General features: G+C 56.2%; 1 protein-coding gene across 2 annotated transcripts in view; it reads right to left on the reverse strand.

Annotated features, from left to right (window-relative positions):
- LOC137462947 (fibrillin-2-like) overlaps window positions 1-12,784 on the reverse strand; it is a 76,990-nt gene that overhangs the window by 23,253 nt on the left and 40,953 nt on the right. For both annotated transcript variants that reach the window (XM_068173802.1, XM_068173801.1), the window contains 17 exons: window positions 11,909-12,184; window positions 11,385-11,438; window positions 10,036-10,161; window positions 8,912-9,037; window positions 7,652-7,771; window positions 7,113-7,250; window positions 6,810-6,860; window positions 6,300-6,425; window positions 5,516-5,743; window positions 5,275-5,400; window positions 4,726-4,854; window positions 2,914-3,039; window positions 2,374-2,499; window positions 1,569-1,691; window positions 1,205-1,330; window positions 977-1,102; window positions 492-614 (listed from right to left, as the gene is read on the reverse strand). In XM_068173802.1, the coding sequence (XP_068029903.1) occupies window positions 492-614; window positions 977-1,102; window positions 1,205-1,330; window positions 1,569-1,691; window positions 2,374-2,499; window positions 2,914-3,039; window positions 4,726-4,854; window positions 5,275-5,400; window positions 5,516-5,743; window positions 6,300-6,425; window positions 6,810-6,860; window positions 7,113-7,250; window positions 7,652-7,771; window positions 8,912-9,037; window positions 10,036-10,161; window positions 11,385-11,438; window positions 11,909-12,184 (2,250 nt within the window). The remainder of the gene's footprint in view (window positions 1-491; window positions 615-976; window positions 1,103-1,204; window positions 1,331-1,568; window positions 1,692-2,373; window positions 2,500-2,913; window positions 3,040-4,725; window positions 4,855-5,274; window positions 5,401-5,515; window positions 5,744-6,299; window positions 6,426-6,809; window positions 6,861-7,112; window positions 7,251-7,651; window positions 7,772-8,911; window positions 9,038-10,035; window positions 10,162-11,384; window positions 11,439-11,908; window positions 12,185-12,784) is intronic.

A 12,784-nucleotide genomic window follows, 5' to 3' on the forward strand; every position in this document is an offset into this window, starting at 1 on the left:
TTGGACACCTTTTCTTGCCTTTGCCCTGAGCCTGAGCAGCTACAGGGGCACACAAATGGCCCAGGAGACTGTCAGGGCACTTGGAGGCTTCAACAGATCCCTGAGAGCCTCTATGGCCATGACCAGGACACTGCTAAGCCACTGACCATGTCACCACATCTGCATGGCTTTAAATCCCTCCAGGGATGGTTACCGGGCCAGGGCTGGACATTTCCATGAAGATATTTCCCCAGTATCCAACCTAAACCGCCCCTGGCACAGCCTGAGGCTGTTCCCTCTTGTCCTGTTGTCCCCTGGGAGCACAGCCCGACGCCCCTGGCTGTCCCCTCCTGTCAGCGAGTGGTGCAGAGCCAGGAGGTCCCTCCTGAGCCTCCTTTTCTCCAGGCTGAACCCCTCCATCTCCTGGTGCTCCAGTGGAAGCTCAGCCCAGCTTCCCCAGGTGCCTGCAGGACACCTGGAGAGGGATCCCCCTACCCTGGGTGAGCACTCACCGTTGCACTTGAGCCCGTCCCCGAGCCAGCCCGAGCGACACTTGCACTTGAAGCTGCCAGGGACGTTGATGCAGGACGCGTGCATGTCGCAGTTGTGGGCCCCAATCTCACACTCATCGATGTCTGCAGAGGAAGGACACCAGGGCTGGCACAGCTCAGCTCTCCCAGCACAGCAGGGCTGAGCTTGGGGTGATTCTGCTCCAGGGTTTGGGCTCCCGGAGCTCCCAGGGCTTTGGGGGACAGGCTGCCTGGGGTTGGACCCTGGAGCTGAGGAGCTCAGCAGCTGCCTGGCAAACGTGCAGGAGGAAGGGCAAGCTCCTGGCTTGGCCATCACCTGGGAACAGGTGGGTTCCTGGCCCTCGCTGCCTGCCCAGCACATCCCACAGCACCCCCTACACAGCACCCCGGGATGGGGCTCTCTCCAGGGCAGCTCTGGGAGGGGTTTCCTGTTTTTTCTCACTGGCAGCCCCAGCTCCAGCTCCCACCTGTGCAGCCTGTGGTTCCCTTCTTGACGAAGTAGCCCAGCTGGCAGTGGCAGATGAAGGAGCCCTTGGTGTTCTCACACTCGCCGTGCAGGCAGATGTTGGGGTTGAGGTCGCACTCGTTCACATCTGCAGGACAAAGCCAGCCATGGGACACCCCTAGGACCCCGGTGTGGCTCTGGGGACAGCATGCAGAGCTGGGACACGGCCAGGGCACAGCTAGGGCCTCACCAATGCAGGTCTTCATGTCCAGGGATGCCATGAAGCCGTCGAAGCAGAGGCAGCGGTACTCCCCGGGGATGTTGGTGCACTGCCCCCCGTCACAGATGTCGGGGTTATCCTCACACTCATCAATATCTGCAGAGAGAAGACCATGCCAAGGTGAACACAGTGAATGCTGGAGCACGAAGGGGCAGGAGGAAATCCCAAATTGTGAGTGGCTGGATGTGGCAGTGCAAAGCAAAATCTTCCATCCAGAGAAAAATCCTTTCTCTGGAAGGGACTTAAAAATGTGACTCCCTCATCATGGAGCCAACTGTGGGGGACACAGAGAGTCCCTGGGGCAGCACCTGCAAGAGCCAAGGTGGCCACTGACCTGCACAGGACCTCTTGTCTGGCATCAGGGCGTAGCCTTCGCTGCAGCTGCACTCGTAGCTGCCCTCGGAGTTGGAGCAGTGGGTGTCACAGCCCCCGTTGGTGATGGTGCACTCGTCGATGTCTGGGGACAACCACACAGCGCCCTGAGTTGGGAGGGACCCACAGGGATCCAGCCCAACCCCTGGCCCTGCACAGACGAGAGCCCAGGCAGCAGTTTGGGTGGGAGAAGAGGACACAACCTCCCCCAGCCACAAGAAAACACCTCATTCCTTCTGCCCAGCCCCTGGCAGTGCCCTCACAGCTGGTGACAGTCCCTTGCCAGCAGCACAGGTTTGAGTGTCACCCATCCAGGACATTTCCCCTTTGCTTTACTGTTGCCCTGGTTTTTAAAAGTGTTTTCTTTTATAGTTCTTTTGAAAGTTTTAAAGTTCTCATAAAACTTCTTTAGCCTTATGATAATGTTTACATATTTGAGAGTCAGAGTTCTCACACAATGTCATGTATAAATAGAATAGTTTACATATTTCTCTGTGGGTGGAGAGAAATGATGGATTGATCTTTGGACCAGTGCGGTTGGAGAGGCGGTAATCCCATCCTCCAATCCACGGTCACCTTTGGAATTCTATAAATACCAGATGTTCGAATAAAACTGGCTCTTTTTCTCCTTTGAACTTACCAAGTTCCTGTGTTCTCATTTCGTGTCCAATAGCGACACTTTACCCTCTGAACACAACACACACGAGCCCGGGAGGGTTCTGGGCTCATCCCAAGGTTCTGGAAGGACCACTTGGAGGAACACTCACCGACACAGCCCTGCCTGTCCGGCGTGGCCTGGAAGCCAGAGTCACAGGAGCACTGGTAGGTGCCGATGACGTTGACACAGCGCCCGTTGCGACAGAGGTTGTCACTGAGGGAGCACTCGTTGATGTCTGAGGGGACAAGAGCACTTGGAGCAGCCAGCCCTGCTCAGGCCATCCTCTGGTGCCCACCCCTGGGTGTCCAAACTGGATTTGTCCCACTGGTCAAAGGGAGCAGCAAAATAAATGAACAACATCAATGTAACAAAACCCTGGGAATGCGCTTGGTCTGGACGAGCTCTTGGTTTTGGAATGAGCTCCTCTTGGATGAGCTGGACCCACTTGTCATGGAAGCACAGAAGGCTTTGGGTGGGAGGGACCTTAAGGATCATCCATGGGCAGGGACACGGGCAGGGACACCTTCCCCTAGCCCAGGCTGCTCCAAGCCTTTGGCCACCTCCAGGGATGGGATGTACAGGATGGGAAGGAGATACCCAGAGCCCTGCAGGAGCTCTGCCTGTGGGATTTCCCTGCTGTGCCCCTCACCAATGCAGGTGTTGCCCTCAGCTGTCAGCTCGTGCCCAGGGGGGCAGATGCACTCGAAGCTGCCGTCGGTGTTCATGCAGATCCCGCCCCGGCACAGCAGCGGATCCCGCTCGCACTCGTTGATGTCTGCACGGGAAAATGGGATTGGTGCCTTCCAGAGGCTTCTCCGCTGGAGGAACATCCCAGAACGGGGAATATCACAGGGTTAACAGAGCAGGGAGTGCAGGGTCCCAGAACAGGGAATATCACACAGTTAACAGGGCAGGGAGTGCAGGGTCCCAGAACAGGGAATATCACACAGTTAACAGGGCAGGGAGTGCAGGGTCCCAGAACAGGGAATATCACACAGTTAACAGGGCAGGGAGTGCAGGGTCCCAGAACAGGGAATATCACACAGTTAACAGGGCAGGGAGTGCAGGGTCCCAGAAGAGGGAATATCACACAGTTAACAGGGCAGGGAGTGCAGGGTCCCAGAACAGGGAATATCACACAGTTAACAGGGCAGGGAAAGCTGGGCTTGGCTCCAGTGGTCTCCTGGTTGGAGTCTGAATGCTGGCAAATCCCAGCTTGTGCCACGACCTCAGCAGAACCCAAGAGCCCCTCAGTGACAGCAGAGAAAGGGACTCAGGTTGGATATATTTTAAAAAAACCCTCATTTTCATCTCATGTTTATTTTCCTTGACGTTAAGAATGGGTTATTTTCCCTGATTTGGATAAAACACTGATGAGATTTTCAGGTAAAGAGGGCTGAGATACACCTGAAAATGGGGGTGACAGGTCCCTACCAAACACCCTCAGAGCAGTGGGAGCCTGTTCCTGGTGAATCCCAGGCTGCTTTTTCACTGCTGGTGCTGTTCTCTGCCCCAGGCTGGAAAGAATTCCTCCCTCTGGAGGCTGAAGCCAAATTCTTTTGCCAAACACAGGTGGGAAGAAGTTAATCCTTGACCACAGGCAATGACAAAACGTCACCACCCCCTCTGGGGTGAGATGACTCAGCTCCCTGTCACCCAGAAAAAAAGGATAAAGTGGAATTGGACAAGTAAGAGTGAGCATTAAATTTAAAAACAGAACAATGAAATTTATATCCTTCTATAAAGATTAGAAATCTGACTACTGCAAGAAGGCAGCAGGTCATGGGTGAGGACTGTGACATTCCCAGTGTCCCAGAAATGGAGCAGAAGGAGGAGGATGATCAGTGGGAGCTGTGGAAACCCACGCTACAAGTTGTACAGGAAAGACAAGGCCCCTGCCAGGGGCAGTGATTTATTTTAAAGAGCACAGAGAATAAAACATGAAAAATAAATAAATGGTGTTGAATCATGGCTTGAAGTGGTTTGAAAGTCCAAGCCAAAGCAGAATATTAAGAGCAGGTCAGTGAGACAAGTGAGTCTGGCTGGACAGAGGAGAGGAACGTGGAATGCCAGGAATTAGAGGACAGCAAGAGTCTGGCTGAGCTGTTGGAGACAAACTGAGGTACTGAGGTCACTGATGGGATTTTTTTAAGCTCCAAACAAGAATTATTCAATTGAAAACAGATGAGACTCTGACAGAATGAAAACAAGCCTTGGGCAGACGGGAGGAGCTGTAAGGAACTGTGTGAGGATAAAGGCAGGTTAAAAGGGCAGGTGAAAGGAGCCCCTAGAACTGAGAGGGTGGAAAGGGGCACAGGGTGTCCCAGAGCTCCTCATGGAGAACTTGATCCATGCAGTGTTCGGGGAGCTGGGCAGCTCTGGCTGTGCCCTGCCCTGTCCCCGGGCCCAGCCCTGTCCCAGGAGGGTCAGGAGGTGCCCTTGGGGGCTCAGCCCCACTCACCCATGCAGTTCTTCATCATCATGAAGCCGCTCTCGTAGCCCTCGAAGCACTCGCACTCGAAGCTGCCCGGGGTGTTCACGCAGGAGCCGTGGCCACACAGGTCAGGGGAGATGCGGCACTCGTCGATGTCTGGGGACAAGGACAGGCCGTGGGGCAGGACAGGCCACCAGCAGGGCCCGAGCCAGCACTGGGCTGCCTTGCACAGCACACCAGGGATCAGCAGGCAAAGCAACCCCCCATCCTTGGAGAGGCTGCAGTTCCGCTGCTCCCTGGGGCACGGCTGAGCCTTCACCCCACAGGCAGGAGGAGCCTTGTGGAATCATGGAATTCCACGGTGGTTTGGGTTGGAGGGACCTTAAATCCCACCCAGGGACACCTTCCACTACCCCAGGCTGCTCCAAACCCCATCCAACCTGGCCGTGATGCTCGTGCTCCTGCCCGTGGCTCCTCCCCATGACCTTAGATAAGAGCCGGGACTCCTCTGGGCAACCCCATCCCGCTGAGCCCCCCAAAAGCAGCAGGAACAGCCCAGAGCGGGGGGTCCCTCACCTGTGCAGTTCCTCTCCTCAGCATCCAGAGCAAAGCCATTGCCGCAGATGCACCTGAAGCTGCCGATGGTGTTCCTGCAGGTGCCGTGGGTGCACAGCCCGGAGAACACCTTGCACTCATTCACATCTGAGGGGGCACCAGAGACATCCAGCGAGGTGGGCTCTCCATGAACCCCCCCCAGCTCAGACTGAGAGGTGCCAAACCCAGCTCTCAGCCCCAGCAGCCCCCGGTTCCCCCTCACCTTTGTAGAAGGGCCGTCCCGAGAGCACGTCGCCGCGGTTGGCGAAGCCGGGCCCGCGGGGACACAGCGCCTTGTACTCGGCGGAGCCCGCGCGGGGACACTCCTCGCAGTCGGAGCCCCAGGCCGAGCCCACGGAGCAGCAGCACATGTCCATGCGGAACTTGCCGGGCAGCGGCTCCGTGCACTCGTCCTCGTCCCAGCGCATGTAGCACTGCTCCACCCGCACGTCTGGGGACACAGCGCGCCTCAGCCCCCGGCACGCGCGCGCGGCCTTGCCGCCTGCCGTGGGCTGCGCGCGGCTTTGGCTGGGGGGGGGTGTTCTCCAAACTGAGCCCACGTGGGTGGGAAGAGCTTTTTTGGGAGGGGTTCCATAGCATGGCAACAGGGCCAGAGGACGGAGCTTCACGGAATCCCAGAATTTAGGTTGGGAAAGAGCTTTGAGGTCACGGAGTCCCAACAGCAGCTTGTCACCCAGACCGTGGCACCGAGTGCCACATCCAGGCTTTTCTTAAACGCGGTGGTGCGAGCACAGGTGGCCCCTACAAAGGGCAGAAGGGTGGCACTGGGGTTTTTTTAGGGCTGCTGGGCTGCTTTAACCCCTGAGGTTATTTGGCTACTCCTGAAGCCCACCCAAGAAGGACAATGGTTGGACTTGGGGACACAAAACTCTGGTACAGCTGGGAGGTTTTTTTGGGGTCTTTCAGGTATGACTCAATTCCCAAGAATTTCTGGTGGGGAGGGAGCTCCTGGGAGGGCAGGATCCAGGCAGAGGAGGTGTCCTTACCCACACAGGTCCTGGCAGTGCCATCCAGGGTCAGCCCCTCGGGGCACTCGCAGCGGAAGGAGCCGGCCGAGTTCACGCAGCGCCCGTTGGGGCACACGCCCGGGAACACCTCGCACTCGTTCACATCTGTGGGGTGGGACAAGGTGAGGGATGGCTCGGGGACACGGCCAGGGGGGCTTCAAGGGGCTCCTGGAGGAGCTAGGAGGAGCCCAGAGCTGTTTATCGGGCTCCAAGTGGCAATTTACCCAGGAAAACTGGGCAGAAAGGAGCCAGGATCTGGGCACAGACACATGGACAGACAGCGAGACACACAGACAGAGAGACACACAGACAGACAGAAAGACACAGACACACACACACAGACATACACACAGACACACAGAGACAGACATACAGATTCACAGACAGACAGACAAAGGGCCAGATGCTCCCCTCCCAAGACTCGGAGAGGCAGGAGAACAGTGACCACATTCCCAAGAAAAGCAGTTTTCCATTCCTGCAGCACTTTACCTTCACAGGTGACCCCCTTCATGCGGGCGTACCCCCGGGGACAGGCGGTGTCTGCAAGGGACAGGGATGTCAGCATGGAAACCCTTCCAGCTTTCCCACAGAATCATGGAACATCCAGAGCTGGGAGGGACCCACAGGATCATCCAGCCCAACTCCTGACCCTTCACAACACCCCACCAACCCCACCCTGTCCCTGAGAGCGTTGGCAGTGCCCGACCACCCTTTGGGGATTTCTCCCTGTTCCTGATCTCCATGCCAACTGCAGCATTTCCTCGGGAATGCCGGAGCCGGGCAGAGCCTCACCGATCTCGCAGCGCTCGCAGGGGCTGCCCCAGGCTGCCCCCAGGGTGGCACAGCACTCGGATTTCAGCGTGGCCCCGTTGATGTTGACCTCGCAGCGCCCGTCCTGGATGTTGAGCCAGCAGGTGCCTTTCATGCTGTCTGCAGGGACACAGCGGGGGCTCAGGGGCTGCCCCGTGCCCTCACCCCACGGCGTGGAAGCCCTGAGAGGAGCTATCCCTCCCCACTGCTCCTGGGAGTCACTGATCCCTTAGGATGTGGCTGTTCCCACAAACCGGGCTGGTCCCCAGAGCCACGGGGACACCTTCCCTGATCCCAAGGTGCTCCAACCTGGCCGTGGACACTGCCAGGGACCCAGGGCCAACCACAGCTGCTCTGGGAAATCCATCCCAGGGCCCCAGCACCCTCCCAGCCAGGAATTCCTCCCCAGCATCCCATCCAGCCCTGCCCTCTGGAATTCCTGTCCCTGTGCCAGGCCGGGTGACGGTGCAGGGCGACGCTGGCAGTGCCACCAGGCCCTGGCAGGAGCTGGCCCCGCTCACCCACACAGATGGTGCCACTGGGGTCCAGTTTGCTGCCCGGGGAGCACTCGCAGGCGAAGGAGCCGGCGTTGTTCCGGCACAGCCCGTTCACACACGGGTTGGACGTGCACTCGTTGATGTCTGCGGGGACAAAGGGACAAAGGGACAAGGGGACAAGGGTCACTGGGGGGAGTGACAGGGACACGGCCTTGGGGGGACACAAACTGGAGGAGGTGAGAGCACAGAGAGTGAAGAATGGTGGGTTTAAATTGGGTTTTACATTGTTTTAAATATAACAATAACGTTTAAAATATGATAATATATTAAAAATATATAAATATATATTTATATATAAATATACATAAAAATATAAATATATATAAATAGATATATATATTATATATATTATATATATAAATATATAAAGTATGTAATATATAAATACATTGTGATATAATATGTGATATAAAACATAAAAATATATCATATACTAATATAATGTATCTTAGATCATAAATATATAGAATATATGGTATGTTATTGATATTATATAATAGAAATTATATATTATATTATATTATATTAATTATATTATATTATATTATATTATATTATATGTATTGTATATATAATATGTAATATATAATATGCAATATATAATATGTAATATATATTAATATTGTAGAATAATACAATACTGAATGTAAGAAATACTACATAATATATTACCAAAAAAATTTATAAATTTTATATAAATTCAATATAAATATATAAATTCTAAGTATAAACATGTACTATAGAGTGCCCTAATAACAATATAAAAAAAAATAGAAGATTAAAAAAAATTATTTGGACTGAGGCTGGTTGGGGCACTTGTGTGCAAAGTGCCAGTTCTCAAATATTTGAGGCCTCTGTGCACAGGAAACCATTTCTCTCCCTCCAAATCACAGCCTTTCAATCAAATTCCCCAAACCTTGCAATTTTGGTCAAGCCTCAAGCTTAAATTTTGTGGCCCTGGAGGAAATTGCTCTGGTTTCCAGGCTCAGATGTTTCGGGGTCGGGTGTCCATTCTGCTTTGAACCCAGTGTGAAATACCGCTAAAAACCACGGGGGGAAAAAACCCTAAAAATGAGGTAAAACCCCCACAACCCCAAAGGCGCAGCTGCTGCAGCCCAGAGCAGCGCGGCGGGGAGGGAAGCAGGGATTTCCAGCTGGGCTGGCCCCAGGCAGGAGCTCAGGCCGTGGCTTCTGCAGGTGCTGGAGCTGCCCCGGCCCCGTTACCTTCGCAGGTGTCGGTCTCGGTGCGGAACACGAAGCCCTTGGGGCAGGTGCAGGTGTAGCTGCCAGGGGTGTTCCTGCACAGCCCGTTGTCACACAGCAGCCGGTTGACGCTGCACTCGTCCACATCTGGGGACAGATGTGGCATCCGTGAGCTGCTTCGGGCTGGGAAGGGTTAATTTCCCCCTCGCAGTCACGGGAGGGACCCACGGGATCGTTGGTCCAACCCCGGCCTCTGCACAGGCACCCCAACAATCCCAGCCTGTCCCAGAGCGTTGTCCCAGTGCTCCTGCAGCTCTGGCAGGGTTGGGGCTGGCACCATTCCCTTGGGGAATTCAGTGCCCACCACCCTCAGGGGGAAGAACCTTTCCCTGATCTCCATCCCAAATCCCAGAACCTTTCCCTGATCTCCATCCCAAACCCCAGAACCATTCCCTGATCTCCATCCCAAATCCCAGAACCTTTCCCTGATCTCCATCCCAAATCCCAGAACCATTCCCTGATCTCCATCCCAAATCCCAGAACCATTCCCTGATCTCCATCCCAAATCCCAGAACCATTCCCTGATCTCCATCCCAAATGCCAGAACCTTTCCCTGATCTCCATCCCAAACCCCAGAACCATTCCCTGATCTCCATCCCAAATCCCAGAACCTTTCCCTGATCTCCATCCCAAATCCCAGAACCTTTCCCTGATCTCCATCCCAAACCCCAGAACCTTTCCCTGATCTCCATCCCAAATCCCAGAACCTCTCCCTGATTTCCATCCCAAATCCCAGAACCTTTCCCTGATCTCCATCCCAACCCCCCTGGCACAGCTCCAGCCATTCCCTGGACCCTGTCCCTGCTCCCAGAGCAGAAATCAGAGCTGCCCCTGCTCTCCTGGAGGTGCTGAACACCTGCCCACAGGGAGCAGGGAATGGATTCCTTGTTTCCTTTCCCCTCTGAACTGTCCTTATCCCAGCCCAAGAGCTCTCCAGCTTCCACCCTTCCCATTCTCCCCCCAGTTCAACTGCTGGGGGAGGATTTGGACGATGCTCAAGGGGATTCAGGTGCTGCACCAGCTCCTGGAGGTGCCTGACACCCCCTGCACCCCCTGAGCCCCCAGAGCGCCAGGCCCTGACTCACCCACGCAGTTCTTGCCCGTGGGGTCGGACTCGTAGCCCAGGTTGCAGATGCAGCGGTAGCTCCCCCGCAAGTTCTCACACATCCCGTTGGGGCAGATGTCGGGGTTCAGGGCACACTCGTTGATGTCTGACAGGGAAAAGAGGCACATGAGGTGGACCCCAGCAAATGCAAAGACAGAAACCTTCCACCTCCTGGCTCTTCACTGCAGGAATCATAGGGTCCCAGAATGGTTTGGGTTGGGAGGGACCTTAAAGCCCATCTCATTCCACTTCCACCATTCCAGGCTGCTCCAAGCCCTGTCCAGCCTGGCCTTGGACAGTCCAAGGATGCGGCAGCCACAGCTTCTCCCTGTCCTGACCCAGCCTGGGGCTCTGAGCTCAGGAGGAGAGAGCTGGATAAGGGGCTGGGATAAGCCCAGTTTTATGTCAAGGGTTCTCAGGTCCTTGTGTGACATCCCAGAGTCTTCCTTCTCCCAGTACCGAGCTCAGGCCCTGGAATCATCCCTGGGTTCAGCACCGAGTGACACAGAAGGGTGGCAGCCAGGTGGGCACCGTCCCTTCCCTGCAGCAGCATCTTTTCCTCTGCTCTTTTGGAGCCAACCCCCGGTGCCAGGGCGGAGATTCCACCCTGGCAAGCCGCAGCCTCGCCCAGCCCAGCGCAGTCTGTGCTGGCACCGCAGGGTCCCCGCAGTGCCAGATGGCCACGGCTGCCCAGGCACTGCTGGCCTTTGTCCCCACGCTCTTGGAGCTTGCTTCCATCCAGGGAAACACAGCCTGGAGAGCTCTGAGTGCAGCCCTGGAGCCAGGCAGGGCTGGAATGACCAGAGCATGGCCTTGCTAGAAAGAGTCTCATCATTCCCATGGGACTGCCTCTGGCCAGGACACGGAGCCCTGGATGGGAGCCCAAGGAGCCACCGGGGCTTTGCCTCTGGCTCCTTCCCTCTGGAAGGCTTGGCAAGGCTGTGGCTGCCTGGCTGCTCGGTGCTCTCCCTGCTGATCCAAGCACTGCCCAGCTGGCACTGGGACCTCTTGGAACTCAAAGCAGCCCCTTGGCAGCACAGTTTGTCACCTCCCTCTGCCTGGGACACCCCAAGGAGAAGCTGGAGAGCAGAGGAGGGAAACAGCCAGGAGGGTCCCACTGCTCATTCCCATCACAGTGGGGAGTAGAGCCCAGCCTCTCCTAGCACAGCTCCCACCGGTCCATCCCCGCTCCAGGAAAAGCAGCTGAGGGTGCTGAGGGTGGGATGTGCCCGTGGAATCTTGCACATCCCTGAGGAATCTGGAATGCCCCTGAGGAATCCTGCATGTCCCTGAGGAATCCTGCACCCACCTCTGGAATCCTGCACCCACCTCTGCCATCAGCCGTGATCCCGATGCCGCTGCTGCAGAGAGCCTGGAATTCCGCTGGGGACAGAGCACAACAGAGCCATCAGCGTGGCAGGACACTCCCCACAGTGAGGTTCACTGAGCTGAGTGCTTCAACCCACCGAGGGTTTCATTCTGTGTTTGTCAGAGGGGCAGTTCTAGGCCCGTTTATGCTCATGCAACACAATCACAGAATCAGCTGAGTTGGGAGGGACCCCAGGGATCATCCAGCCCAACTCCTGGCCCTGCCCAGACACTCCAACAATCCCACCCTGTCCCTGGGAGCTCTGTCCAAACTCTCCTTGAGCTCTCCCAACCTCAGCGCTGCAACTTTGTGCATTTTAATCCTGATACTCCCACTTCCAACATCCCAGCACCAGATTTGGGCACCCACTCTTCATTTTTTGCCTGTCTGGCCCCCCGTCCCCCATTCCTACAGTTCTCCAAGCTGCCCAAACCATCCCAGGAACACCCCTGAACACCCCTGGCACGCCCAGGGATGGCCTCACCGGAGTTCTTGGCCGGGCAGGGCTGGCAGGGCTCCCCGAAGCCGTGGTCGGGGTTGGCGCAGCAGCACTCGGATTTGGTGACGGCGCCGGGGAAGGGGCGGGCACAGGTGCCCTTTTTGATGCCCCCGTAGCAGGTGCTGCGCATGTGGGTGTCCACGCAGACCCGGCCGTCCACGCCGATGGCCAGGCCCCCCAGGCACTCGCAGCGGAAGGAGCCCTCCGTGTTGATGCACCAGCCGTTCATGCAGATCCCCGGCGTCTCGCACTCGTCGATGTCTGGGCACGGACAGGAAAGGGAGTGGGGTGAGCTCGGGGTGAGGGACACACGGAGAGAGGGCTGGGACACACAGAGAGGGGGGTGGGACATGAGGAGAGAGGGTTGGGATATGAGGAGAGAGGGTTGGGACACATGGAGAGAGGGTTGGGACACATGGAGGGGGGATGGGATATGAGGAAAGAAGGATGGGACACATGGAGAGAGGGTTGGGACACACAGAGAGGGGACTGGGACATGAGGAGAAGGGACTGGGACATGAGGAGAGGGCTGGGACACATGGAGAGGGGGCTGGGACACACGGAGAGAGGGCTGGGACACACGGAGAGAGGGCTGGGACACACGGAGAGAGGGCTGGGACATGAGGAAAGAGGGATGAGACATGGGGAGAGGGTTGGGACACATGGAGAGAGGGCTGGGACATGAGGAAAGAGGGATGGGACACAGAGAGAGAGGGCTGGGACACACAGAGAGGGGATTGGGACATGAGGAAAGAGGGATGAGACATGGGGAGAGAGGGCTGGGACATATGAACGAGGGCAGAAGACACAGACAGGGTCTCAGGACATGCAGAGAGAGGCTCAGGACACAGGACAATGGAC

Source organism: Anomalospiza imberbis, chromosome 27 (assembly GCF_031753505.1).
Source record: "Anomalospiza imberbis isolate Cuckoo-Finch-1a 21T00152 chromosome 27, ASM3175350v1, whole genome shotgun sequence".
Lineage (NCBI taxonomy): Eukaryota > Metazoa > Chordata > Aves > Passeriformes > Viduidae > Anomalospiza > Anomalospiza imberbis.